Source organism: Giraffa tippelskirchi, chromosome 5 (genome assembly GCF_054371585.1).
Source record: "Giraffa tippelskirchi isolate mGirTip1 chromosome 5, T2T-mGirTip1v1.2.pri, whole genome shotgun sequence".
Lineage (NCBI taxonomy): Eukaryota > Metazoa > Chordata > Mammalia > Artiodactyla > Giraffidae > Giraffa > Giraffa tippelskirchi.
In genome coordinates this window covers 37,461,772-37,488,158 of record NC_137279.1, presented here as the reverse complement: position 1 = coordinate 37,488,158, position 26,387 = coordinate 37,461,772, and the positions used below count along the sequence as shown (strand labels likewise).

The window sequence follows — 26,387 nt, the reverse complement described above, 5'->3', positions numbered from 1 at the left end:
TGATGACAGAGAAAACGGATCATAGGGGCTGGCTGGCGGGGGCGGGCACCCTTTAGGAGAGACAGAGAAGCGGCTGGGGTTAAGGAGGGCGTTTTATTGTCCTTCAGAGCTCTTGGCCTGCGCTCCGCAGATGGGTGGAGCTCTGATCTGTTTTCCTTTCCATGAGAACAAGTCACAGCTGCAGCTGGGCCCCCTTCTCTGCCCCAGGTCCACCCAGCGCTGGGGCTCTGGCAACTTCTGGCCTGCTTCCAGGCCTCCTAAGGCCTGCCTTGCTCCAGGGCCTCACACTGCTGCTGGCTCTGGCCCTCAGGACCCTGGATGCCAGACATTGGTGCCACTTCTTAAAGGCCTGGAATCAGGAAGGGAGGAGCTGTTTGGCTCCCTTCCAGGTCTGTGTAGTCAGTACTGGGCCCAGATCCTTCTGTCCCTGAGGGAAGAAGGGGCCCTTCCCTCTGCCCCAGGCCAAAAGCCCTGGCTCGTGATACATGTGATTTGTGACCAGGGAAGCTGGGCTCTGAGTGCATGTCAGGAAGGGGGGATGCTCAGCAACCCACAGCCATCACGGACTGGTGTGAACAACAGCTGTGCCATGGGCCAAGCGTTGTCCTCCAACCAGTGACTGTAGGACTGGGCGGAGCCCTCGGTCACCAGCTGAATTAAGGAATCCAGGCTGTTTTCTCTTAAATGAATTGACCCCTCCCTGAAAACAGAGAGGCTCTGGGGACAGCCGCCAGGGAGGACCCAGCTTGGGAATGTGCAGGTGTGGCCCTGTTGGGAAGGGCCTGCTGGGGATGGGGCTGCCCGCCAGTACCTGGGAAAGGACCCGGCCGTCCTCCTGTCGCTGTAACCGCTGAGCCACCTGCAACCGCAGGATGCGCCACCGCCACAGTCGCCAGGCCGATCTCAGGTACCACTGCCTGAGCTGTGGGGACAGTCGTGAGGAGGCCCCGAGCTGTCCCCACCGCTGTCCCCAGCAGCCCCCACCCCTCCGCTACCTCTCCCCACCTGCAGCCCTGAGGGAAGAGGGGCCCTTCTCTCTGCCCCAGGCCAAAAGCCCTGGCTCAAGGGGGAAGAGGGGTGTGACAAGGAGATGTCATCTGAGATGTGCTAACCCTGGGCCTGTTCCCAGGGTTTCAGGCTTGGTGGGTTCAAAGACCAAACTTGGAGAGATGGCGTGTCCAGGGGTTAGGGCTGGGAAAGGGAAGGGATGGGCGATCAGCATGAGGTTGGGAAGGGGCCCCCCACTCACGAGTGTCTGCGCCAGCCTCTCCGCCCCCTGAGCATCTACCCAGCGCTGCCATGTGGCCGCCCGGAGCCTGGCCTGCTGGGAGCTTTGCAGCCGGCGCAGCTGGGCCTCAAGTCGCCAGCACTGCAGGTATTTCCTCCTGAGGGGGGAGGCCCTGGTGGGTCGTGATGGCCATTACGACTTCTTCGTGGTCAGGATAAAGGGCAGAGCTCCAGGCCTGGGCCTGCGCCCCTGGGATCCTGTGGGACGAGCACTGGCCGGGGTGGGCCAGGTCTGGCCACGGGTCAGGCAAGCCCCTCGGCCCGGCCCCCATCCTCACCTCTCCCTCTACGAACACCCTCTGCTCCTACCCCAGATGCCTTTTCTTGCCCTCGTGGTTTCTGCACCTGGGCCCCTGGAGCTGGGAGGTGGGGCAGAGGGGAGGCTGGCTGTCACCTGGAAAAGAATTGGAAGAGGTTAACACTTCACTCAGGGGAGCTGACTTACCCACCCCGATGCTTCTGGAGGTTGAACTGTAAGAGAAGGGTGCACAAGAAATGGTGTGCAGATGAAGCCAGCACAGCTGCCCAAGTCTGTGGCCCAAAGAGAAGGAACCGGGTGGGGTGGGGGAAATTGTCATTGTTTTCCCAACATTGGGAAATGTGCCAGAAGAGGAGATGCGTGGGGAAAACAGTAAATACATAAGACAGGTTCGCAGAGAGCTCCATGCTGATTCCCAGGCCTGTGAGGGCTGGTAACTGACTCATCCCTGCACTTCAGACCTCGTTTATCCCCAAAGGGAGGGTCTCCTTACTCTGAGTCCAGGATGCTTCTCCCTGCTTCTGTCCACTGGGGCTGTGGTGCTGGGTTGGGCTGGGCCACATGGCCCATGGCCTGCAGCTGCAGGTCTGAAGGAACAAAGAGAAAAACCTGAACCCAAGTGACCTGGTAGGATTCCTTTTCTGTCTTGCCCCAACCAGTCAGGGGACCTCCTGTTTGTGTGTGCACAAGTGGGACGGTTCACGTTGCCTCAGGTTCTCCTATGAGGCATCCAGAGGAGACAGAAAAGGGCTAAGAGTAATGTGGCCTTTGGTACATGCCACTGCCACTTCCCACATCCTCCCGCGTGGCTGGAGACTCCGGAAAGCAAATGGACCGATAACGGCTAACACTCAGAGCTTACCTGTGTCAGGTACAGCCTGTGAGGCGGGCATTTCTCTCCCTACTTAGTGTCATAAAGTTAAAAGTTACTTGTGTGAGGCCCCACCTCTCGAGAGTGTTCTGACTCCAGGGCTGGAGCCCCCAGCAGCTGCTCTATACAAGTGGGGGCTGCTGCTGCACCAAGAGATGGCATAAAATCTGTCCCCGTTAAGTGAGGGCTGCCTGGGCACGTGTGTGCATGTGGTAGAAAGAGTGGGGCCTGGAATTCACCCTAGTTACCACTGACCATTCCTGGCATTTACTGTATTTTGTTTCTATAAGCCTCAGTTTCTCCATCAGTAAACGGGATCCCTGCCTGCCTTTGCTGACAGGAATGGAAGTGCTTATAAACATACTCTGAAAATAAAGTTGTCCTGAAACACAGATCTAGAAAGAAAATACCCAGAAACCCCAAAATCTGCAGTTGCCATAGCCCTGCATAGGTGAAAATGCGGATTCTGCAAGTAACCAAAGCTAGTCCCTTTCAATTCCATTTAAAATAAACAACTTGAGTCTTTTTTTCTTAAAATCTTCCTAGAGGCTATAACATGCTTCCTGGCATCCTAAAACAGGATTCTTGATGCTGCCAGTCATCTCGAGGAATACTGTGTGTCCCGCAATGACGTGTCCCTAGACTGCTGTGCGGTGCCACTCCTTGTGCCTGGAGTGACACACTCATTGTGGCTTCTCCCCTCCTGTTAGGCCACCCAGCTCTTTGTCACCATTTCTACTGAACCCAATTACCTGTCTAGATCCTAGGCTGCACTTTGACTTGGGAGTTTAGGTGTCTGCTCCTTAACAGTTGCCACCCAGGGTATGTGTTTGTAGCAGACTGCACTGGCTTGGCACTCAGCAGGTGCTCAGTAAATGTTTGCTGACGGACCCACAGGTGGCTGACTGCCAGACCAGAGGCTGTCCGAGAACCCATAGGGGTGGTGTCCACAAGGCCACTGGAATCCTGGAGAAGCATCCAGCCACCCTTGCCACCTGGGCTGAATCAAGCTGATTCTGAGGCCACTGGCCCTCGGGTCACTTGGGACCTCCCACCCCACCTGGGCCCGGCCTCACCTGCCTCTTGAGGGCTGGAGGGTTCATCAGCACCAGGAGATGCCCTCTAGTGGCCAGCCCGGGCCAACGCCGGAGGCTGGCCCTGGGCCTGGCCGGGTGGGCTGTGCTGGCCTTCTGGGCCTTCGCCTGTGGTTCTAGCCACACTCCAAACAGCGATGACCGCCATGGGGCCCAGTGGGTTTGCAGGAAGCGCCTGGGCCCAGCCTGCTGGAAGTGGGTGACGGCAGTTCGCTGGACATGGCCCTGAGTCGCTGATTGGGTCCAGGTCTCTAGGACCCTGGGGGGAGGGAGGAGCCCACACTGAAGTCAGGGCCAGGACTCTGCAGCAGGTCCAGGCAAAGCCTCGTGCCTGTGCTCCCTTCCCTCATCCCTCTTGTGTTGAAATCAGGTTCAAATGGGCAGAATACTACACACGGGGACAGAGAGAAAGCAGGCCTGCCAACTGCTCCTTCATTCCCATCCCCCCACAAGCACTGCTTTATATTTTCAGCACCTGGTGTGCATCTGGTCCGAGATGGACTGAGAGCTTGCCCATGGTAACCCTGGAGTCACCCTGCAAGGGAGGCCTGTTATCTTCCTTTGACTTCAAAGTCAGACTTGCCTAAGGAGGGGGTGGCACGGCTGGAGAGTACAGAGCTGGCATTTGACCCCAGGACTAGCTGTAATGACCAGGACGTCCTCTCCCATCACTTCTCCCATCGCCCCCTGAGCCCTGCCACTAGCCACCAAATACCTTCTACCCTGACCCTAAACAAGTACAAGGCCCAAGCTGGCCCCACAGAGTACGGGACTGCCCTCAGGTCAAGGGCACCCACCTGGCGCTCAGAGTCGGGACAGCATGGTCTCGAATGACCCAGTGCTGGCAGGACTCACGTGCCCACAGCATCCAGCATAGGGCCTGGGCCTTGGAGCCCTCTCCTGCCTGCCGACCAGCCTTGCAACACTGGCCCGGGGCCACTCGCCTTGCAACAAAGGCCTGTTGGGCCCAGGTCCTCCTCAGCTGCCTGTCTGCCTGGCACTCCTGCTCTCGGCTTCTCCAGCAGGAGGCCCGGGCCACACGCAGCTCCCGAGGCTGGGCTGTGGCCACTGGGGCCTCACTGGCAACTGTGGCCCCGGATATCCGTCTCCTCAGACCATCTTGGAAGTCTGGACGCTTGGCCCAGGAGGCTTTCACGACTCCACACCAGGCCTGGAAGTGGCTGCAGAACAGGGGCAGAGGAGGGGCCTAGGTGGCTTCCCAGTCAGAAGTCTCATTTATTTCAAGTTCAGTTCAATCCATCAGTCGTGTCCAACTCTTTGCTACCTCATGGACTGCAGCATGCCAGCCCAGGTATTCAAAGCTACACCCAAAACTCGTCCACGAACCATCACAGGTTATACACAGTTTTGTATACACAGCCTCGGTGCCTTAAGAACATCTGGACCAGACTTCCCTGGAGGTCCAGTGGTTAAGACTCTGCCTTCCACCCACTTCAGGGGGCTTGGGTTTGATCCCTGGTTAGGGGACTAAGATCCCACATGTGATGCTGTGCAGCATGGCCAAAACAAAAAAAATCGATCTTTTTTTTTTTTAAGGAAAAAAAGGAAGTGTGGACTGATGTGTGACAGGTGAAAGCTCTGGCTTTCATTTAGGGACCTCGGCACGTGTGCACCCTGGCTGCTGAGGGCAGGTTGCCTGGGACAGTGTGGGAGCCTGCTGGTGTGGGTTCAGGTCCCCTACATCAGGGGAACAGCCACACCCTGTCTGCCCTCACATGGCAACTCTAGGGCAGGAGGTCAGTGAGGGGACTGTGGTCAGAGGGGCCAAGAAAACATCAGCTACTCTGCAGTGAATGGTTCACTGCCCCTATGGGGGCACTGTGAACACCTGTGAGTTTGTATAGAACCAACCCTGGGAGAAAACGTGATCTGCCCCCTTCTGCTTTTAAACGTGTATCCAGGTAATTCTCTGGTGGTCCAGTGGTTAGAACTCTATGCTTTCATTGTCGTGGGCCCTGGGTTCAATCCCTAGTTGGGGAACTAAGATCCCACAGGCTGTGGGGTGTGGCCAAAGATAATAACTTTAAAAAAAACGCCACATGCATCTATGATCTGTATACATGTGTCACTAGACCATCTCTATTTCAGATTTCGCTCTCTTCTTTGACTGTATGGAATTCTCCTGTGCTGTGATTCATTAGACAAGATGTGGAGTTGGAACACATGTTCCTGTGGCTGTTTAAGGAGTTGGTTCCCCTGTCTTAGCTGTGAGCTTTGAAACCAAAAGGCTGACCCAGCCAGGAGGTGGAGATCCAGGGCTTGTCAGGGCATTGGGAAGGGTTAGGGACTTACCATCCCCCACCTCCTGAGCAACATGGAGAATGGAAGCTTGGTGGTTTTGACTCCAGGCCGGGGTCTCCCTTCATGCCCCTGTTGTCTGGATGCTAGGTCTCCAGCCTGGCCTGCCTCTCAAGCTGCAGAGGCCACCCAGCCTCCCATCCCTAGGCTCTCTCCCTGCTTCTTCTGGGGTGGGGATGACCCTTGCTCTCCCACCTCCAGGCCCACCCACCTCTGCAGTAGGAGCTGCTCTGGACTGGCCGCCATGGGTCTTCGGCGAGCTGCTGCCTGCTGCCAGCCCCAAAACATGGCCCTCCGCAGGCCCTGGAGGCGGGCCTGCACCCACTGCTGGCACTTCTCCTGCAGGAACGCCTGTCCTGTGGCCAGAGAGATGCTGAGGTGCCTCTGAGTGCTCATTCCAGCCTCACCTTGGGCCCTGGGGAACCATGGGCCCCTGCTCCGCCAGCCTCGACCCTCTACCCAAGCGGGAATGGCTAACTGGGTTAAAATTCTCCTATTACAGGTGTTCTACTGGTGACTAAACCAACCAACTCATAGAGTTCTTTTTTAATTTCTTGATGATGTTTAGGAATCAGAAGAATTCACACAAAAATACAGATTTCTAGCTTTTCTGTAAAAACAAAGGTTTGGCAACACTGGGTCAATATCCCTGGGCAACAGTTGGGTCAGGGAAGCCACTGTCCCCAGTGGACAGGACACAACCTTTCTGAACAGCTAAGTCCCCACCTGCCAGCTCACTGATATGACATTGTAGGAGTGAGAAGCCTCTAAAATGGCCCCACTGAACCCTGCCTTCTGTGCTGGGCTCTGAGGACCCCCTGACTCCTAAAGGCCAGATGAGGATGATGTGGATGCAGATGAAGATGGTGATGATGATGGTAATGCCCACAAGGAGCTGGGTTCTGAGCCAAGCACTTCATGTGGATTGTCTCATAGAATCACCACCACCACCCTAGCAGGTGGGTACCATTGTTGTCCCCATTTTATGGATGAATAAGCTGAGACTAGGTTAAGTAGCTTGTTTAAATTCCATACAATCAGGGAATGGAAGAGTGGGGAGTGTGAACCCAAGCATACAGCATCCACACACACACCACACCCTGCCCCCACTCCCCGGTCCCAATCTGTCACCCAGTCCATCACTGGACTCTGTGTTAGAGGACCTGAATCCTGGGTGTCCCTGCCGGACCTTAGCCCCTCCCTCACCCCTGGTGCCCCATCCCAGTCCCCGACTCACTCTGCCAGTAGCAGTGCCAGTGGCCCAGGGCATGTCGCTGCAGTCTCCGGCCCCATTCCTGGGCCCGCCGCTCCACCTCCCACCGCTGTACCAGCCGCTGCCGCCACAGGCCCAGGGTGGCCCCGCCCCTCCGATCCCAGGCCCAGTGGGCAGCCAGCTCTCTCTGGGACCCTTGGGCTGTTGCCCAGTGGCTCCAGTCAAGGAGGATGCTGGGAAGGGGAGTGTCCACCATCAGGTGGTCACTGCCACCCCGGGCCAGCCTGGCCCTGCCCTCCCTTCCCCTCAGCAGCAAGGAGGGGCTTGGGCGACTCTTCCTCCTGTTTCCATCATGGAGGAGGAGGGGTTGCTGGGGGCTGGAGAGCTTCAACACTACCCTGAGGGTCATACTGACTGGTGGACAGGATACAATGGGACCCCAGACCCCCGATGCCAACTGCTGTGATGAACAGCACTGTGAACTGAGTGCTTACTAATGTCAGGCACTGTGCTTGCTAGGGGATGTGTGTGCCCCAGCTCATTGAAGCCCACCAGTGAGAGCCCTAGTATGAACCCCATACAAATGGGGAGATAGAGGCACAGAGAGGTTAAGCAACTTGCCCGAGATCACACAGCCAGTGTGGGGCAAAGCTGAGATGACCACAGCCATGAAATTTCTGGGAGAAATGAATACCCTGCCTCACATGGCCCCCACCCTCACCCCCACGGCTCGCAGCAGGGCAGGGTAGGAGGGCAGTACCAGAGTCTGCGGAGTGAGGGGGGCCCTCTGGGATGCAGACCCCAAGGGGATGCAGATGGAAAGGCAAGGATTACTGGGAAACAATAAATCCACAGCGGGGGCCGGCAGCACGGCTCCCCTGTCCCGGGAGGGGTCCCTACCGCCTCTGAAGCGTGCTCTGGTGCCACCTTGCTGCATCCCGGGACTGCTGGGCCCGTGCCCGCCAGAGCAGAAGGCATTGCCCCTGCTGTCACCGACCCGCTGCCCACAGAAAGCTCAACCGGAGCATCTCCAGGAGGGCAGGGGTCCTGGAAGCCTGGGGAAGGAGGTGTGGGGTCCTGGGTGCCCTGGCCTCCCACCGTCTCCTCCCCTGTCCTCCTCCCCACCCTCTGCCCCTCACCTTGTCCTGGGAGCTTCTCCGGTGTGTGCTGTGGCCTGGTGGGGCCTCCCCTCCCAGGGTGCTGCCCAGCGGATCTGGAGCCGAGGCAATCCTGGTGCTGCCCAGATCCCGTGCTCTCAGGCACCAGCCCCTCAGGATGTGCTGCAGTGCCCACCACTGCATGCCCTTGAAGAAGGAGCTACAGGAGGGGGCAGGGGAGTGCTGGGGTTGCACCTCACCTGTGGCTGGGGGTGCTGGAAGGGCGCAGAGCTGGGCACCACCAGACTGGCTGCACACTAGGACCACACGGGGCTCTAAGAAATACCGATGTCCACTGGGGTCCACTGGGGCCCCACCCCTGAAGATTCTGCTTTAATGGTCTGGATGCCGCCTGGGCTTCCCAAAGTCCCAGGGTGACCTTCATGAGCAGCTGAGGCTGAGAGTACAGCTCTACCTGCCATGGTCACCTGCTTGATTCTCACCATACTCCCTGGGTGGGGGGTGGGGGGATGCAGTTGATGGGGGGTGGAGCCAGGCCCAGGCCCACAGACCCAGGACTCAAGAGCCCACACCAGTATTTCTGCCTCCACTTGGTTACAAAGGTAAGGAAACAGAGGCCTGGGGAAAGGTCATTTCCTCAAACTCCAAACAGCCGCAGACCTGGGATCCTAGTACTGGTCTCAGGCTACAGGGAACCCCAGACATGTCGCAAGGAGATATGGACCGTGCCGGAGGGTTACATTCTGAAGGATCATGGTGCATTGAGTTTTCCTGGAGTTCCAGCATTAAAAGAGACTGAGGGTCCAAGTGGACCAAGTGGGTGTGGGGCTGATGGATGCCAGGTGTATCGATTTTAATGACAGAATTCTTAACCCTGCAGCTGCTAGTTTTCATTCCTCCTGACATCCCATTAGTGAAGCTGACCCCTCCTGACCTCCACCAGCCCCCTCACCCACAACCATCAGCCTGGGCCCTGAATCCCAGCATCCTGTCTTATATAAATGCATCACGAAGAAGGTCTCACTATAGGGACTTTCTTGCTAAAGATTCACAGTGTGATTTAGAGCGCAGTGCCTGACCCCTCTGAGCCTCAGTTTCTCTAGCTGTGTAAAAAGGCAATTGTGTTGTGTGTTGGTTGCTCAGTCATGTCCGACTCTGTGCGACCCCATGTAGCCTGCCAGGTTTCTCTCTCCATGGGATTCTCCTGGCAAGAATACTGCAGTGAGTTGCCATTTTCTACTTTAGGGGATCTTCCCAACCCAGGGCTCAAATCTGCATCTCTTGCATTGGCAGGTGGATTCTTAACCACTGAGCCACCAGGGAAGTCCCAATAAGGCAACTGGGGGCAGGGAAAAGTGGCTCTCTTTTATTCATTTAAAGTATCTACTCTGCATACAGACAGTCTGGGCACCTTCAAAATACTGGGAGGCATTGGTGAGGAGACATACACGGTTTCCAGGAGATGGGTGAGAGGTGGGTTCAGGTTCTGAGGAGGGAGTTAAGCATTAAACCAACCTCCCATCAGGTTCCAGTCATCCTGGTAGGATTCCATGTCTGTGCCCCTGGCGCACCCTGCCCACCCTCCCCAACCCCCACCACCAGCTCTCTGCTCAGTCACTGTCTCAGTGTCCCTGGGCCACCTCCCACAGCCCCATACCCGCTGGGCACCACGGAGTGCCAGGCCCCAGGCTGAGACCACTGGGAGGAGCAGGATGCCACCTTTTCCTTATGGGATGCTCCATCCTGTGCTGAGCACTGCTCACACACCCACCCTAGGTTCCCCCAGACCCTACCCCAGGTCACAAGCTCATGGTCACCTACTCCGCCCGCTGGCGCTGGGACAGCCGCATCCTCCAGAGCAACAGCACCCGCTGGAGGGCCAGCCTCCGGCAGGCTTCCTGCAAGGAGTCCTGGCCTTGCTCCTGGGGCAGCACCCGGGCCGCAGCCATCAGCCTCAGCCCATGGGCTGTGGCCCCTCCAGGGACTGAGCTGAAGAGGGCCAAGTTCCCTGAGAAGTAGACAAAAGATGAATCAATGACCTCTCTCTGCTCAAAGCCATTGGTGGCCACTGCCTCAGCCCCTTAGGACCTCTCTCCTCGTGGGCACTGCCCCCTCCTACCACCTCCAAACCCTCTCCCCATCAGGACACCTCAAAGATCCTATATGGTCAGGTGTGGAGGCTGTGCATCCCCCTCAGATTCAGGGCCTCCCAGGAGTAGGGGCTACATAGCCCTTCCAGGTGGAGGATGGAACAGGTCTCTTGCCTAGAGGAGCTCATGACAGCAGCCATGATGGGGCCCACCAAGGCCTGCTGCTCTAGGGACCCTCCCAGGCCTGCCAGGCTGCACCCTTGAGAAAGCTCCCAATCTCATCACCTCCCATCCGGAGAATCCATAAATCAACCAGGGCAACTGCAGAAGGAGCTGAAGTGGTGCTGTTTGCTGGGTGGGGGGAAGGGAAGCCCCTTGACCAGCCACTCACTCACCTGCCTTCTGCCAACAAAAGGACAGCTGGGTCACCTTCGCCCCGTCTGAGGCCCGGAGCTGCTTCATCTGCACCCACTGTTGCAAGCATGTTCTCAGGGTCCCTGCCTGGCGGTTGACCACGTGGTCCCGGTACCGGGTCCCTCTTTGCACGAAATGCTGCCAGGCCCCAAAGCACCTGGAGAGCCAAGAAAAAGTGCTGGTGTTTGTTATGACAGCAGCTACGGCCACCTGCCATATGCCAGACAAACCACTGAGGCCTCGGGAAAGCCACTCACCTCACTGAGCCTCGGGTTTCTCATCTGTAAAATGGGGCTGCTGTAAGGACAGTGCAGCATGCCATCTGCTCAGGCCACACCACCATCACTTCTGGGTGCCTGGCAGTTCTTTGCTGCCTCCTACCTGGCCTCCTGCATCCACTGTTGCCCCCACCCCTCTGGTCAGTGCCTACACCATAACCAGAGTAATATTTTTCTTTCTTTTTTAAAAAATTGTATTTTTTATTTTTTGGCCATGCCTTGAGGCTTGTGGGATCTTAGTTCCCCAGCCAGGGATCAAACCTGTGCCTCTTGCAGTGGAAGTGTGGAGCCCTAACCACTGGAACCCCTGGGAAGTCCCAAGAGAAATATTTTTCAAGTGTTAGTTGCTCCATTGTGTCTGACTCTTTGTGACCTCCATAGACTATAGCCTGCCAGGCTCCTCCGTCCATGGGATTTCCCAGGCAAGAATACTGGAGTGGGTAGCCATTCCCTTTTCCAGAAGATCTTCCCGACCCAGGGATGGAACCTGGGTTTTCTGCATCGCAGGCATCTTACTCTCTTGCTAAAATCCTTCAGCAGTAGTCCCTTTGCTCTGATGATAAAATTTCAGCTGCTCCCCACTGTCAACAAGGCCCTCTCTGATGATCTGCCCCCCAACACCACTGCACACCTTTCCAACTGCATCTCAGACCACCCTGGCCTCCAACCCTGTACTAACAGGGCTCCAGCTTGACTGCCCTTTGCATTTTCCATGTTCCCCTGTCAGAGGCCTTTGCACATGCTGTTCCCTCTGCCCGGTCCTTTTGTCTGCTCTCCCTCTACCAGTCAACCCTGCATCCTTCCCATCTCTGCTGAATTCCCGTCGAGGTCAGCTCCCTTTGTTAGACGTTCTCACAGAGAAATTCCCTAGTGGTCCAGTGGTTAAGAATCCACCTGCCAATGCCAGGGACATGGGTTCAATCCCTGGTCCGGGAAGATCCCACATGCCATGGGGCAACTAAGCCTGTGAGCCACAACTACTGAGTCCGTGACCTCTAGAGCCAGCACTCTGCAACAAGAGAAGCCACTGGAGTGAGAAACCCACACACCGCAACTGGAGAGTAGCCCCCACTCACCGCAACTAGAGAAAGCCCTCGCAGCAACGAAAACTCATGCAGCCAAAAAAAAGTTCTCACAGAAAACTCTATCAGGGGATGCAATCAGCGAAATGCAGACAGTGGGAAACTATCAGACAAGCAACCTGGTTTCTTCAACAGATAATTGCAAGGAGGAAATAACAAAAACTCAGAGGGAATGCCATAGACTAAAAAGACTTTGACAATTCCTCAACCAATGACAGCACATGGGCCTTACTGGGATCCCGATTCAAACAAATGATAAAAACATATAGTAGAAGTGGAAATTTGAATGCTGATCAACTATTTCTTGGTGTTAAGGAATTATTCATATTTTAGGTGTGATCATGGTATGGTGGTACGCGCGTGCTCAGTTGCTTCAGTCCGGTCCGACCCCATGGACTGTAGCCCACCAGGCTCCTCCGTCCATGGGAAGTTCTAGGCAAGAATACTGGAGTGGGTTGCCATTTCCTCCTCCAGGGATCTTCCCAACCAAGGGATTGAATCAGTGTCTCTTGTGTCTCCTGCATTGGCAGGAGGGTTCTTCACCACTAGCACCACCTAGGAAGCCCATGGTATGGTGGTTCTGTTGTTTAAAAGACTGTTTTAGAGATGCTGTGGAAATATTTACATATGAAATGATAGGATGCCTGGGGTTTTTCTTGGTTAAGTAGCTAGGGTACAGATGAAACAAGTTTTCTTAGGAGGTGATTTTCTTGATGGGTACATTGAAGTTGTTTATTCTGTTTTCCCTACTTTTGTACAAGATAAAAATGTCCCATAATAAAATAGTTAACAGGAAAAAAAATCTTCATGTAGATCTGTGTTCCTTCCCTTCACAACACTTAATTTGGGTGGTATTCACACACACACACACACACCCTTTGTGATTGTTAATTTCCTTCCTATCTGTCCCTGTACTGAATCATGGGTTCCATGGGCTTTAAGCTCTGCTTATAACTGAATCCCTGGCTTCCCAGGTGTCTCAGTGGTAAAGGATCCATGGTACATATACACAATGGACTATTACTCAGCTATAAAAAGAGACGCATTTGAGTCAGTTCTAATGAAGTGGATGAACCTGGAGCCAATTATACAGAGTGAAGTATGTCAGAAAGAGAAAGACAAATGCTGTATATTAATGCATATATATGGAATTTAGAAAGATAGTACTGACGATCCTACATGCAGGACAGCAAAGGAGACACAGATGTAAAGAACAGAATTTTGGACTCAGTGGGAGAAGGCGAGGGTGGAATGATTTGAGAGAATATCTTTGAAACATGTACATTGCCATATGTAAAATAGATGACCAGGGCAAATTCAATGCATGAAGCAGGGTACCCAAAGCCAGTGCTCTGGGACAACCTGGAGAAATGGGGTGAGGAGGGAAGTGGGAGGGGGTTTAGAATGAAGGGAACACATGTATACTTGTGGCCGATTCATATTGATGTATGGCAAAAACCATCACAGTATTGTAAAGTAATTATTCTCCAATTAAAATAAAGACCCAGTGAAGCCAAATAAATAAATATTTTTTTAAAAATTGACTTAAAGGGTGTCTCCCAGGTGCATCCCACCCTCTGCCTCAGGGAAGGTGGTCCCCATTCCCCCTTCCCCCTACCTGCAGAGCCAGGCTCTCTGATGCTGAGGGTCCAGTAGGGCCACCCAGGCTGCACCTGCAGCAGGAGAGCCCCAGGCGTGGGGGGGCCTCCCCATCCTCTGAGTCCTCAGCGTGGCCTGGGAGGCCTCTCCCTGGACCCCTTTCTCCTGCCTGGCCCATTCCTTCTGATGGCACCACAGGAGGAAGACTAAAGGGAGGGAAGAAGGTGGGAAGAGAGAGTGAGTGGAGGGGAGTAACAGGGCCAGGAGGGACCACCGAGTCCTGGGATGCCAGGCTAAGTGGCCTCGGACCAGTCAGTCACTCTCTATCTCTGGGCCTCAGTTTCCCCATGAGTGAGTCATGTCTAAGGACTTCCCAGTTCTAACATACAAGCTTCTGTCTGGCCTGTATCCATCTTCCATGGCACACAAATGCAGGATGTGCCCCTCTCATACTGTGTATCCTTGAGCTGGTCACTTAATTTCCCTGTGCCAGTTCCCCATCAGTAAAATGGGCACAACGCCTTGCCAAGGTCACCATGAGACTTAAATGAGATCTTTTCTGGGAAGTTGCTAGGGTAGATACTCAATAAACACTCACTCACTGAGGAGCCCCTGACCCCCCTGCCCTGCCCAGTGTGGGGACTTGGGCCCTGCCCTGCCTGGCTCCATCTCCCCCTTTCCCCAGAACCCCACGTCTCACCAGCCAGCTGTTGCAGAGCCTGCAGGATCGGGACTCCCCTGTCTCCTCCATCTGGCCTCGGCCCAGAACACAATGGAATCGGCTGGGCTCCTGCCTCCTCTCTCAGACTCCCTGGACTGAGAGTGAAGTTGCCCAGAGAGAAACTGATGCCTTCCCCAGCCTAGGGAGGCACCCAGTTCCAACCCATCCACCCCAGTCCTGAAGGACCATTTGCCGGCAGGAGCAAAGGTATGCTGAGCCACCCCCCTGTTCTATTCCAGACAGTACATTCTGTTCCTGATTATGTCAGTAATTTGTGGGGAGGGTTCTGCTTTTGCTGTATTCTCTTTAATACTATTTGGGTTTTTTACAACAAACGTGCATTAAAATAAATATTACTTAAATAAATATTTTAAACAAAATTGATTAAAAAGAAGAATGGAACTTCCCTGATGGTCCGTCCAGTGGTTAAGAATCCGCCTGCCAACAGGGCACATGGGTTCAATCCCTGGTCTGGGAAAATCCCATGTGCCATGGGGCAACTAAGCCTGTGCACCACCACTACTAAACCTATGCTCCACAGCCCGAGAGCCGCAACTACTAAAGCCCATGAGCCTAGAGCCTGTGCTCCACAATAAGAGAAGCCACCACAATCAGAGGCCTGAGCACCACACAAAGTGTAGCCCCCACTCGCTGCAACTAGAGACAGCCTGCAAACAGCAACAGAGACCCAGGAGAGCCAAAAATAAATAAAATTTTATAAATTAAAAAATGAAAATAAGAACAAAAACAATACATCGTTGGAATGGAAAACTGAGGAACTGAAAATAACCATCTTTAACCTCACTGCTCCAGAAATGACCACTATTCCCATTTTAATATTTTTGGGGGGACAGGGGAAAATGAGATTTATTTACTTATTTTTATTGTTAATAGTGGTAAAATACACATAAAATTTACCATCTTAACCATTTTAAATAAATATTTTAAACACAATAACCATTTTAAGTGAACAGTTCAGTGGTGTTAAGTAATTCACATTGTTATGCAACATTTTAATATTTTTCCTTCTGGTCTTTTTTCTATGCACTAGTTTTCATTCATAGAAAACAATATCTTGGGTACTGAAGTGAAGTGAAAGTCATTCAGTTGTGTCTGACTCTTTGCAACTCCATGGACAGTCCATGGAGTTCTCCAGGCCAGAATACTGGGTTGGGTAGCTTTTCCCTTCCCCAAGGGATCTTCCCAACCCAGCGATCAAACTCAGGTCTCCTGCATTGCAGATGGATTCTTTACCAGCTGAGCCACAAGGGAAGCCCAAGAATACTGGAGTGGGTGGCCTATCCCTTCTCCAGCAGATCTTTCTGACCCGGGAATCAAACTGGGGTCTCCTGCATTGCAGGTGGATTCTTTACCAACTGAGCTATCAGGGAAGCCCATCTTGGGTACCTTTTTTTTTTTTTTTTGGCCACACAGCTTGTGGAATCCTGTTTCTCCAACCAGGGACTGAACCCAGGCCCTTGGTGGTGAAACCACAGAGTCCTGCAGCAAATTCTCACTGGCTGTTTATTTTACATATAGTAATGCTTATGTTTCAGGATGGGGAGGGAGACTCAAGAGGGAGGAGACATATGTATACCTATGGCTGATTCATGTTGACATAGGGCAAAAACTGACACAATATTGTAAAGCAATTATCCTCCAATTAAAAATAAATATATATATTTTTTAAAGCACAGAATTCTAACCACTGGACTGCCAGGGAATTCCTTCTTAGGTACTGTTTTGATGGGAGGAGCTGTGCTGGATCTTCATTGCTGCACGGGCTCTTTTCTAGTTCTGGCAAGTGGGTCCTACTCTCTAGTTGCATTTGAGTGGGCTTCTCATTGCAGTGGCTTCTCTTGTTGTGGAGCACGGGCTCAAGAGCACACAGGCTTCAGTGTTGTGGCGTATGGGCTCAGTAGTTGCGATTCCCCGGGCTCTAGAGAAGAGGCTCAATACCTGTGGCACACGGGCTTAGTTGCTCCACAGCAGGTGGGATCTTCCCAGATCAGGGATCGAACCTGTGTCTCCTGCATTGGCAGGTAGATTCTTCACCACTGAGCCACCAGGGAAGCCCATTAGGTACTGTTTTTTACCCTCTTTTTTTTCCCCCAGAATTAAAAATACCCATATGCAAATACACATAGCTACTTCTAGGAAGGAGGATAAGATACATAAGGAGGGAGATGAAACTTTTGAATTAATTGAAATACTTGCAACTACCTTGAATGCTCTTTCAAATCAAGCATGTATTCCTATTATGATTATTATAATAGGAAAGAACACCAATAAAGATATGGAAACAAAAAATAAAGAAAAAAAGAGTGGGGGGGAATTTTTAAAATCTTGATAAACATCATATTGAACAGTTGCCAAATGTTTATCACGTGGTTAAATGACAATTTTCTCACTTGATGTTGGATAGTTAGGCTGTTTTGAAGTTTTAATAGGTATAGGTAACACCACGATGGACATCCTTTTGCACAAATCCTTGTCCACATTTGAGGGGAAGTGGGGGACAAGGAGGGAAGGCCACAAGCCTGACCAACCTGGGGTGTCCCAGACTACCTGCTTCTCCAGGCACCATCCACCACCGGCTTCCTTCCTGAAGGGCCTTGGTCCTGGTCTTCCCAGGAGGACAGGGGTCTTGGCCCAGCCTGGATGTGAGGCTGCCCTTGTTTGTGCTGCTGAATCAAGTGTCTCCACTAGGTCAAGAGAGAAGGGGAAGAGGGACGTTGCCTGTTGCCTCAAATGTGCCCTGAGTGGGAAGGGCAGAGACAAAGTCAGACACTGTGGTTTTAACCAATTAGATGCCCCTGCCTCTTTGGGAATGAATGGATGGAAGGATGGATGGATGGATGGATAGATGGATGGATGGATGGATGAATGGAGAAATGGAGCCCAAGAGGCAGAGTTTTCCTTGGGAGATAAAACCTGGAGTTAGGCCCTCTTAAAGCACTTTTCCTAAGGAGGGAGGAACAGAGAAATGCCCTCCCAGTCCTGGCTAGCAAACCTCTAGTAAAAAATTGTTGTTTAATCGCTAAGTTGTGTCCGACTTTTTGGACAGCATGGACTGCAGCCCGTCAAGCTCCTTTGTCCATGGGATTTCCCAGGCAAAAATACTGGAGTGGGTTGCCATTTCCTTCTCCAAGGGATCTTCCTGACCCAGGGATCGAAACTGCATCTTCTGCATTGGCAGGCTGATTCTTTACTGCTGAGCCACCAGGGAAGCCCCTAGTTTAAAAAAAAAAAAAAAAAGCAACCACTTGAATAGCAGAGGGCTTGCTATGTGCTAGGCAGGATTCTGAGTTTCTTATATTTTTTAATTTAACCTCACAATGGGGCTTCCCTGGTAGCTCCGCTGGTAAAGAATCCACCTGCAATGCGGGATGCCTAGGTTCCATCCCTGGGTTGGGAAGATCCCCTGGAGGAGGGCATGGTAACCCACTCCAATATTCTTGCCTGGAGAATCCCCATGGACAGAGGGATTGCAAAGAGTCAGACATGACTGAGCAAATAAGCATAGCACAACCTCACAACAACCTTGAGAGGTATGTACTATTGTGAGTGCATTTCAGAGCTAAAGAGACTAAGGCACAGAGAGGTCAAGTAACTTCCCCAAGATCACACAGCGAGAAAATGTGGGGGAAAGGAAAGTGGTGGAAATAGGATTTGAACTTGAGCAGAGTTCAGTCACGTGTCTGGGCTGACGCCTGCCCTCTCTACTGCTAATTACTCAGGGGGAACAACCTGTGCTCCAAGAGAGCCCCCTCCCCAGACACACAGGTGTTTCATCACCTCCCCATGCCCCAATCTGGAGGTTCCTAACCTTCTGGAAGGTCCGGGCCAGCAGGGCCTGCGTGTGTCGCCCCCGCGCTGCCTCCAGCTGGGCCTCCCGGAGACACAGCGCCCACCGCAGCGCCCACAGACCCCTGCGTAACAGCTGCCGCCGGCCCAGGGTCACAGCCGCCGCCACTGCCCGCCGCCGCTGTGCCCAGCGCCACCATGCTCTGAAACATCTGGACAGCCACTGCCAGCTGGGGACAGACAAGGCTGACCAGGGGTGGACCTGGCCCCACCCCCAGGGAGCAGCTGGGGGCTCAGCACCACCCACATTGCCTTTCCAGCATGGAGGGTGATGTTCCACCCCGAGGCAGGAGGGCTGGCTGGACACTGGGAGGACTTTCCTCTAAAGAGGGCTAGCCTTGGAAATCCCATAAAAAAGGGCTCCTGGAGGCAGGGGAATGCCCTGTTTGACTGCTAAGAGTGCAGGCAGCCTAACAAGTTTCAGATCCCAGGAAGCAGCAGCCCCCACGTTCCTGTCTTTAGGGGCCTGGGAGTTTCCCTACCCCTTAAATTCTGCAAGAATCTGCCAGCCGGGCCTTATCGCCATCAGGCCCGAATCTGCAGGCAAGTGGGACAGGAGCTGTCCCCAGAGTGTGGCCTCAGCCCCCGCGCCACAGCCCATAACCTCACCGGCCTAACTCAGGCTCCAGGTTCACAGTGTTTCTGGCTTTGTTCTTGGGAAATAAAAGAACACAACACACTCTCAGGCTGAGAAGTAAACAGGACTAGATACCCCCTGCTAAGCCTGCCTGCCCAAGGCCTCACTTTCAAGGGAGGGTGACTGGGTAGTGACAGCTAGCTTGGAGTGTGAATTCCTGGAAGGGAGGGCAGCCCCCAACCCAGAGCTCCCTAACTCCCAGACTCCTCTGGCCCCTACCTGCAGGGCACTCCTCGCGGGGACTGTGTCTCGTGGCCTGGAAGGTGGCCTTTCTTTCTCCCTGCTGATCTGCTCCCTTGGGGTCCCGTCCCCTCCTTCCCACCCAGGGAGGATGCCCTGGGCTGAGCTGGACGAGGTTGAAGAGCAGAGTCTGGCCTCCCTGCTGTCTGCCCCTGGAGGGAGCAGGGGGTCCCCCCTCTGCCCCGAGCCGTGTGTAGTCCCCGGGGAGCACTGCTCTCCTTGCCTTAGGGGGCGGGCAGAAAGGACCACCTGCTCAGGGTCAAGGACATCCCCAGGCAGCATCTCCAGAGTGGTCCCCAGCGATGCATGCTTGCTGCTTGCCTGAGAGTCTGAGAGACCCTCCTGGGGCCCCCGTGTCTCTGGGAAACCCATAGTTTCCCTGAGGCCTCGGGAGTATCTCCTCCTCTTATCCCAGGAAGCAGGAACAGGCTGGTTGGGCTGGGGGCGGACAGGGAGTATCTGGCCAGCTCTGGTCCAGGGCTCCTGCCGCACAGGGCCTGGGGGTTCCTGGGATGCCTGGCACCTGAGCCGTACTGCCTGGCACTCCAGGCGTTGCACACAGACCAGCAGCTGGTGAATGGCAGCTTGGGATGGGGCCCGAGGCGGGCTCTGGGCAGGGACAGCCAGGTCTTTCAGGGTCAGGGGTTCCCCCACGAGCCTGGAGGTCCAGCCCCCCAGGCCACACCGGGATCTGGGGCCTGACCTTGTGGGCCCTTTGAGTGGGGCCAGCCCTGTAGCAGGCCCGATGTCTGGGCAAGAGGTATCTGTGGCCAGCAGCCAGGACTGTCTCAGATTGGAGGATGGGCGAGCCAGTGGCCCTTGGGGTAGGGGGCTTCCCTGGGGCATCAGGTGGGGCCAGAAGCTCTTCTGAGGCTCTGACCAGAGCTGGCGGCTGGTGAGATGTCCACACTCAGCCATGTGGGTCTCCCTGGCGCACAAGTTACTTTGCTGGATCGCAAAGTCTTGGGCTCTCCCTTGGGGCCTCCCAACCAAGGGTTGCAAGTTGTCTTGCTGCTGGAAGCTTGAGGTGGTCAGCCGGCCAGTTGTGTTCCTCGGGATGAGGCCCAGGCTGGGGCTGGGGCTGGCCAGGTTGCTCTGGACTCGGCAAGGCTCCTGGTGCAGTGCTATCCGCGGGCACAGTGTGGCAGCAGGCCCTCCCCTGTCAGCTGGGCCCATGGGCACCCACCGGCCACGTCTACTGGCCAGGCTGACACCCAGGCTCTTCTGGAGTCTCCGTTGCTCTAAAGAAAGGACAGACAGTTATGTGCTGAAGGAGGACTCTCTGGTCAGTGCTCGGGAGGGACAGGGGAGGGAGCCCAGATTCCATGAGTCTGTGTCAGGTATTGTCCCGGGTGAACTGATGGATGCACCCCAAGAGCAACGACCTGGCATCGGTGCAGGGACTCAGAGCGGGGATGGGGCAGGGGCTCGGAGGAGGGCAGCAGGAAGCAAGGAGAGAGTGGGGAGGCTGCTGAGGGGGGTCCCAGGTGAGAGGTGATGGGGCTGGGATGGGGGCGGTAGGAGGCTGGAGAAGAGGCAGATCAGATCTGCTGAGAAGGTGAAGGCGTAAAAGAGGGTGAAGGAGAGAGAAGCATCAAGGACGACTCCCTGGTGTCCAGCTTGAGCAGAGGTGCTGGGTGAGGGGGTGGCTCACAGCTGGAGTGAAAGCAAGACCTAACACATTAAAGTTAAAAAGGAGCTACTCTAGGGGCCAAGGGCCTGGGGCTTAGAGCCCTCCACCCCACAGTCACCACTCCCCCTGCCCCCGCCCCACTGCCACCAGTCTCCCCAGCCTGCCTCCCTTCCACCCAGCCTCTTGGGTGCTGGTGAGATGCCTGGGAGGGCCTGGCAGGTAGAGTGGGCCATGAAAGTTTGCAGACAGGAACTAAAGTTCAGAGAGGTTAAGTACCTTGCCCCATGGTCACACAGCTAGAACACAGAGAAACTGGCATGTGAATTGGAATCTGAACTGGTTCTTGGGCTGCTCCCACTCTCGGCTGCACAGCTCTGTGGCCTTCTGGAAGCCCCAGGCACCTGAGTAGGGGGCTTCCCCAGCCCACCACTGCCGAGACTGAGCTCTGGGGCTCCTGTTTCCCCCTTCCTCACCTCACGTCCTGACTTCCTGATCCTCCCTTGAGCCCCGGGCTGGAAGACTTTGTCCTGGTCTGGTTGGCCTCAAACAGCTAATCTCAGGAATTAACAAGGCCCTGGGCTGGCCTGTCTGTGAAAGGGGCTCTGGGCTGCTACCCGAGGGGACCCTGCTCCTGCCACCTCTGACCCAGACCCATTGAACCTCTTGCCTGGCCTCAGGGAGGTTGCCAGCCTGGGGGGCACATTCTCCTTGTGGCTGGCATCAGGTCTCAGCTCCATGTGCTCCAGGGCAAAGCCAGGGGGGCAGTGATCTTGTTCCACACCACAGCTGGCAGTCCTATTTGATTAGAGGGGCTCTGAGGGGTGAGGACAGGGTGCCCAGCTCCTACCCAGCCATGCCCATCCCTGGTCCCCAGCACCCCCCCCCCCCTTCACCAGCATCCCCAGCTGCCCTGAGGTCCAGCCTGGCTGTCCTGTTCAGGGCCCCTTCAAGTCTCCTCTCCCCAGCCCCCTACCAACCCTTTCCCTTGTCATTTTCTCATGTCTTCCAGCACCCAGTCCTTCTAACACTGATGACAGATTCCTGTGGATTGTGCTTCCCCAGCAGCTGTGTCAGGTAGGGGCTCTTTCTTTCAGACCTCCAGGCAAGATGGGGTGCCCCTCTTTGATTCCTGTGGCCACTTCCCAACCATTCGCCCTCTCTCTTCTCTAGAATGCTCTGGTTCTAAGCTCCAGGCGAGCCAGCAAGGAAGTCCTGATTATTTATTTCTTGAAGATGTCAGCTTTGGCTCACTGTCACTTTGTCCAACACACACCTAAGTTCTGGGTGGTTTTACCCTCCATGTAGATGATCCCTCTAATTCCTGGACTGTGAGTCCTTGACCTTCTTGCCTCCCACCATCTTGTCCTTCACCCAACCTCAGCCACCGGTGCCCAGGGTCCCTCAGACTTTGTCATCCTCAATAACTGCAACCCTCCCTAATTTCTGCTTCAGAGCCCACACCCATCTTTCCAGCTCCCTCCTGTGGACCTTGCGTGAGACCTGGTCCTCTGCTCTCATCACCCTTTGTTCTTTGATCCTTGATGTCTCTCTCCTGCCTCCTGCAGCTTAACCATCCAGTGTTCTAACCATCCCCTCTGCACACTCCCAGCTCCTCCTCTCTGCCACTCACTCAGAAAAATGACAACACAGGTTAAAGTGACTAAAGGAAACCCTACAACTGCACTGATGGCCTCGCTCAGAAAGTGCCACCCTCAGTCTCAAGCGGGGCCCCCAAGGCTGCTGGAGAATCAGACTCTTGTCCCCTCCTCCCAGCCCTCCCAGATGCTAACTCACACCTTCTCTGCTGTCCTCGGGCCTCTGCCACCTCTTCTCCACTCACCCCCTACAGCAGAACTTGTTCCTATTTTACCCATCAAATAGGGACATCAGAAGAGAAATGCTGGCACTTCCTAGCAGTCCAGAGGCTAAGGCTCCATGCTCCCAATGCAGGGAGCCTGGGTTCAGTCCCTGGTCAGGGAACTAGATCCCACCTGAAGGTCCTGATGCTGGGAAAGATTGAAGGCAAAGGAGAATGAGAGGTTGGATTGAGCGAGGATGAGATGGTTGGATGGCATCACCGACTCAATGGACATGAATTTTGAGTAAACTCCAGGGTATTGTGGAGGATAGAGGAACCTGGCATGATGCAATCCATGGGGTCACAGAGCAACAGGCACAACTTAGTGGCTGAACAACAACAAAAGCTGCACTAAAGATCCCACGTGCTGCAACTAAGTCACAGTGCAGCCAACTAATAAATAAACAAAAATAAATATATATATATAAAAAGAGAAATGCTGTTAAGTGTCCCCACTTGCCACCTTTGTATCCATCGTCTCTCCTGGCCCCTCCGCCATCCTGTGTGGTCCCACCTCCAGCCTGACCCTCCTCTGTGCTCCAGGGGCCATCCTGTCTGCCCTGCCCAAAGCCAGCATCCGGGGCCACCACCGGCCTCTGAGGTCCCATTCTGTGACTCAGAAAGAGCACCTTTGATCCCCATAGCCCCACAGCTGATTCAGCCCCCCAACCCCACCAGGACACAGAGCTGGGGGGCAGGACACAGGCTATGGTGTGTCAGGGCCTTGTCCCAGCTCCCTTAGTCACTTCCCCCACCATCAACACTTCCCCTTTCTTGACTGATTCATTTCCATCAGCACTTAAATGGTGGTTATTTTTTTCCATCTTTAAAAACAAAAACACCAAACAACAGCAACATTCTCCTTTTGAGCCTCCAGGCAGGACACAGGCCATGTCTCCCCTTCTCATCACCCCCAAATCCCAATTCCTTCCCCACCTTCACCTCTGCTGACCTCACTGTAGTCGGGCTCCCCTCACCCCAAAGCTCCTTTCCTCTAGGTGACATCTGAGGTGCTACACCCCTGGCTAGTTCTCAGCCTCCAGCTTGCAGGATCTTAGCTCTGTGTTGTTGTTCCGTCACTAAGTCATGTCTGACTCTTTGCAACCCCATGGACTGCAGCACTCCAGGCTTCCCTGTCCATCACCAACTCCCAGAGCTTGCTCAAACTCATGTCTATCGAGTCAGTGATGCCATCCAACCATCTCATCCTCTGTCATCCCCTTCTCCTCTTGTCTTCAATCTTTCCCAGCATCAGGGTCTTTTCCAATGAGTCGGTTCTTCGCATCAGGTGGCCAAAGTGTTGGAGTTTCAGCTTCAGCATCAGTCCTTCCAATGAATATTCAGGACTGATTTCCTTTAGGATGGACTGGTTGGATCTCCTTGCTGTCCAAGGGACTCTCAGAGTCTTTTCCAGCACCACAGTTTGAAGGCATCAATTCTTTGGTGCTCTGCCTTTTTTATTGCCCAACTCTCATATCCTTACATGACTACTGAAAAAAACCATTGCTTTAACTATATGGACCTTTGTTGACAAAGTAATGTCTCTGCTTTTTAATACGCTGTCTAGGTTTGTCATAGCTTTCCTTCCAAGGAGCATCAAACCCAGTCAAAGTGAGGAGTTCTAACCACCAGACCGTCAGGGAATTCCCAGCCCTCTGTTTTCTGGAGGCAGGACACTGATTACTTGGTCTCCTCAGAGTCCTTATCTCCCTGACTCCAGGTTGCCCCCTCTCAGTTTCCCTCCCTCCTTCCTGCCTGTTTTCCAGTCTCTTCTGTTGGTTCCTCCTCCTCTCCATGTTCAATCCCAGCCCCCACCCCCACTCCCCTGATGCTCACACCCCAGGTGACCTCAGCCTTGGACATTTCTCACCCAGACTCCCATCCCACTCTTCTTCAAGAAGGACGGCTCCATCGGGACATCCTGACTCCTCACTCCCTCACCTCACATGCAATCCATCAGCTAACCCCATCTATCCTACCTTCCAAAAACACCCAGAATCTGCTGCTGCTCCCCGCCTCCATCCCCACCTCCCTGGGTTGAGTCACCCTCCCTTCTTGCCTCCTAACTGGTCTCCCCACTTCTGCCCTTGTCCCCACACCCAGAACCTCCTTCCCACGGAGGGCAGAGTGGCCTGTGAACACTGAGATCCAAGTGTGCCCTGACTCAACTAAAAGACCGCCAAAGTTTCCCCAACCCATTCAGTCCTCAACCAAGGCTTCGAAGCCCCACCTCAGGGACCTTGTTTATTATGTACAAAGTGATGATAGAACACAGTCCCACTCTTTGGTTATGCTTGTCTACGGCTGCATATGTTTACTCTCTGGCCCCTGCCCTACGCTATCTGCTCCCCACCCTTAGCTTACCCACCTCCTCCCACCCCCACTCCCTCCCCTTGTTCTCTCTGCTCTGAACACATCAGCTTCCTGCATGTTCTTCCAAAATGCTATGCATGTTCCCACCTCAGGGCCTTTGCACTTGCTGTCCTTTCTGCTCAGAACTCTCTCTCTCCCTCCCACTCTCCCTCACTCTTTCAAATCCTGCTCAGACTTCACAGGGAGCCCTTCCCTGACCACTCCCCTGCCCCTTCCCACAGTACCCTCCCTACTCCCTCTTTTCCCTACCTGATTTTTCTCCATGACTTATCCCCACCTAACAGACTGAAGAAATTGCTCCTCTCCCTCCAGTGGACTGAAGCGACTGTCTCTTCTCCTGCTGTATTCACAGCACATAGAATAAACAGTATCTGGCACATAGCGGGGGCTTGTACATTGTGTTAAAGGAGTGACTGGCTGGTACTCAGCCTCATGGAGCCTTTAGGATGCTTCCTGTCATTATCTGCTCTGCAGCCCTAAGAAGTAGTTCCTTGTTTTAGACGTGAGTTTAGAGACTGCCCAGCGCAAAGCTTAAAGAAGATCAATAGCTGCAGAAGGGCTACGCCGGGGGTCCAACCCCACAGTGCATGCTCCTAACCAGGACCACTTTGACCCCTACCTCTTTTCAAAGGAGAGTTGAGACAGCTCAATCCACAGTATCTTTTCCTACCTCCAACTCCCCTGGTCCCATGCCTGGACTCACCTGCCCATCTACCTGCTCCTCACACCCCACCCTGTCTGCCCCTCCTCGCAGGCACTCCACCCACATCCTTGGCCAGTTAAGGTGATCAGAGCATCTCTTCTCTTCCCACCAGAACTGTTTTCCTGCCTTCCCGGACCTGTCCTCCCGCGCGTCTGTCTTCCTCTGGTCCACCTTCACTGGAAGGGGTCTCAGGCCGGACGGCTAACGACCTAGGTAAGTGGGATGTGTGTTGGGAGACGTCAGAGAGCGCGCCTGCCCAGCGTTCAGCTGCTGCCTGTCGAGGGTGCACGCGGCGCCTGCGTGGGAGTCCTGAGCCCCACGGCCGGTGTCTGCGCGTGCACTGGCTCGAGGGCGCTGAAAGGGACGGTCCCACGCTCTAGGGTACTGGCAAGGTAGGTGGCCTTGTGCAAACTTCTTGCACAAAGCTTTGGGTCCCTTCAAAACTGGCTGGAATCCACTCTACCCACTCCCCTCCGCGGTGTGCCGGCGCAAATTCGGCGCAGTCTTACTTTTTTCCAGGCATTTTCTCCCTGCCAAGCCTCTTTACCTATGTGCTGTTCCCCACCCAGCCCTGCCTTGCTCTTTCCCATTTTCTCCTTTCTAAACACGGAGAGCAGGGAGCCTGGAGTCAGAAGAGTTGTGATCAATATTGATTCCGCTGCTGTCTGACCTTAGGCAAGTCTCTAACTTCTCTGAACCGCAGGTTCCTCATCTGTAAAAGAGGAGTGATG

At 54.3% G+C, this 26,387-nt stretch overlaps 1 protein-coding gene across 1 annotated transcript; it reads right to left on the bottom strand.

Moving 5' to 3' along the window:
* Positions 1-74: 74 nt before the first annotated feature.
* C5H1orf167 (chromosome 5 C1orf167 homolog) lies at positions 75-25,935 on the bottom strand. Its single transcript, XM_081491404.1, is given in 22 exon segments — positions 75-349; positions 812-922; positions 1,250-1,385; positions 1,597-1,681; positions 2,040-2,133; positions 3,494-3,770; positions 4,309-4,692; positions 6,042-6,186; positions 7,068-7,276; positions 7,944-8,098; positions 8,183-8,360; positions 9,983-10,169; positions 10,647-10,822; positions 13,644-13,830; positions 14,325-14,440; positions 16,914-17,050; positions 18,175-18,382; positions 18,822-18,865; positions 19,069-20,330; positions 21,390-21,517; positions 25,203-25,429; positions 25,793-25,935. Coding segments are annotated over 21 exon segments (4,527 nt in total). The 5' UTR covers positions 25,334-25,429; positions 25,793-25,935; the 3' UTR covers positions 75-172.
* Positions 25,936-26,387: the final 452 nt, after the last annotated feature.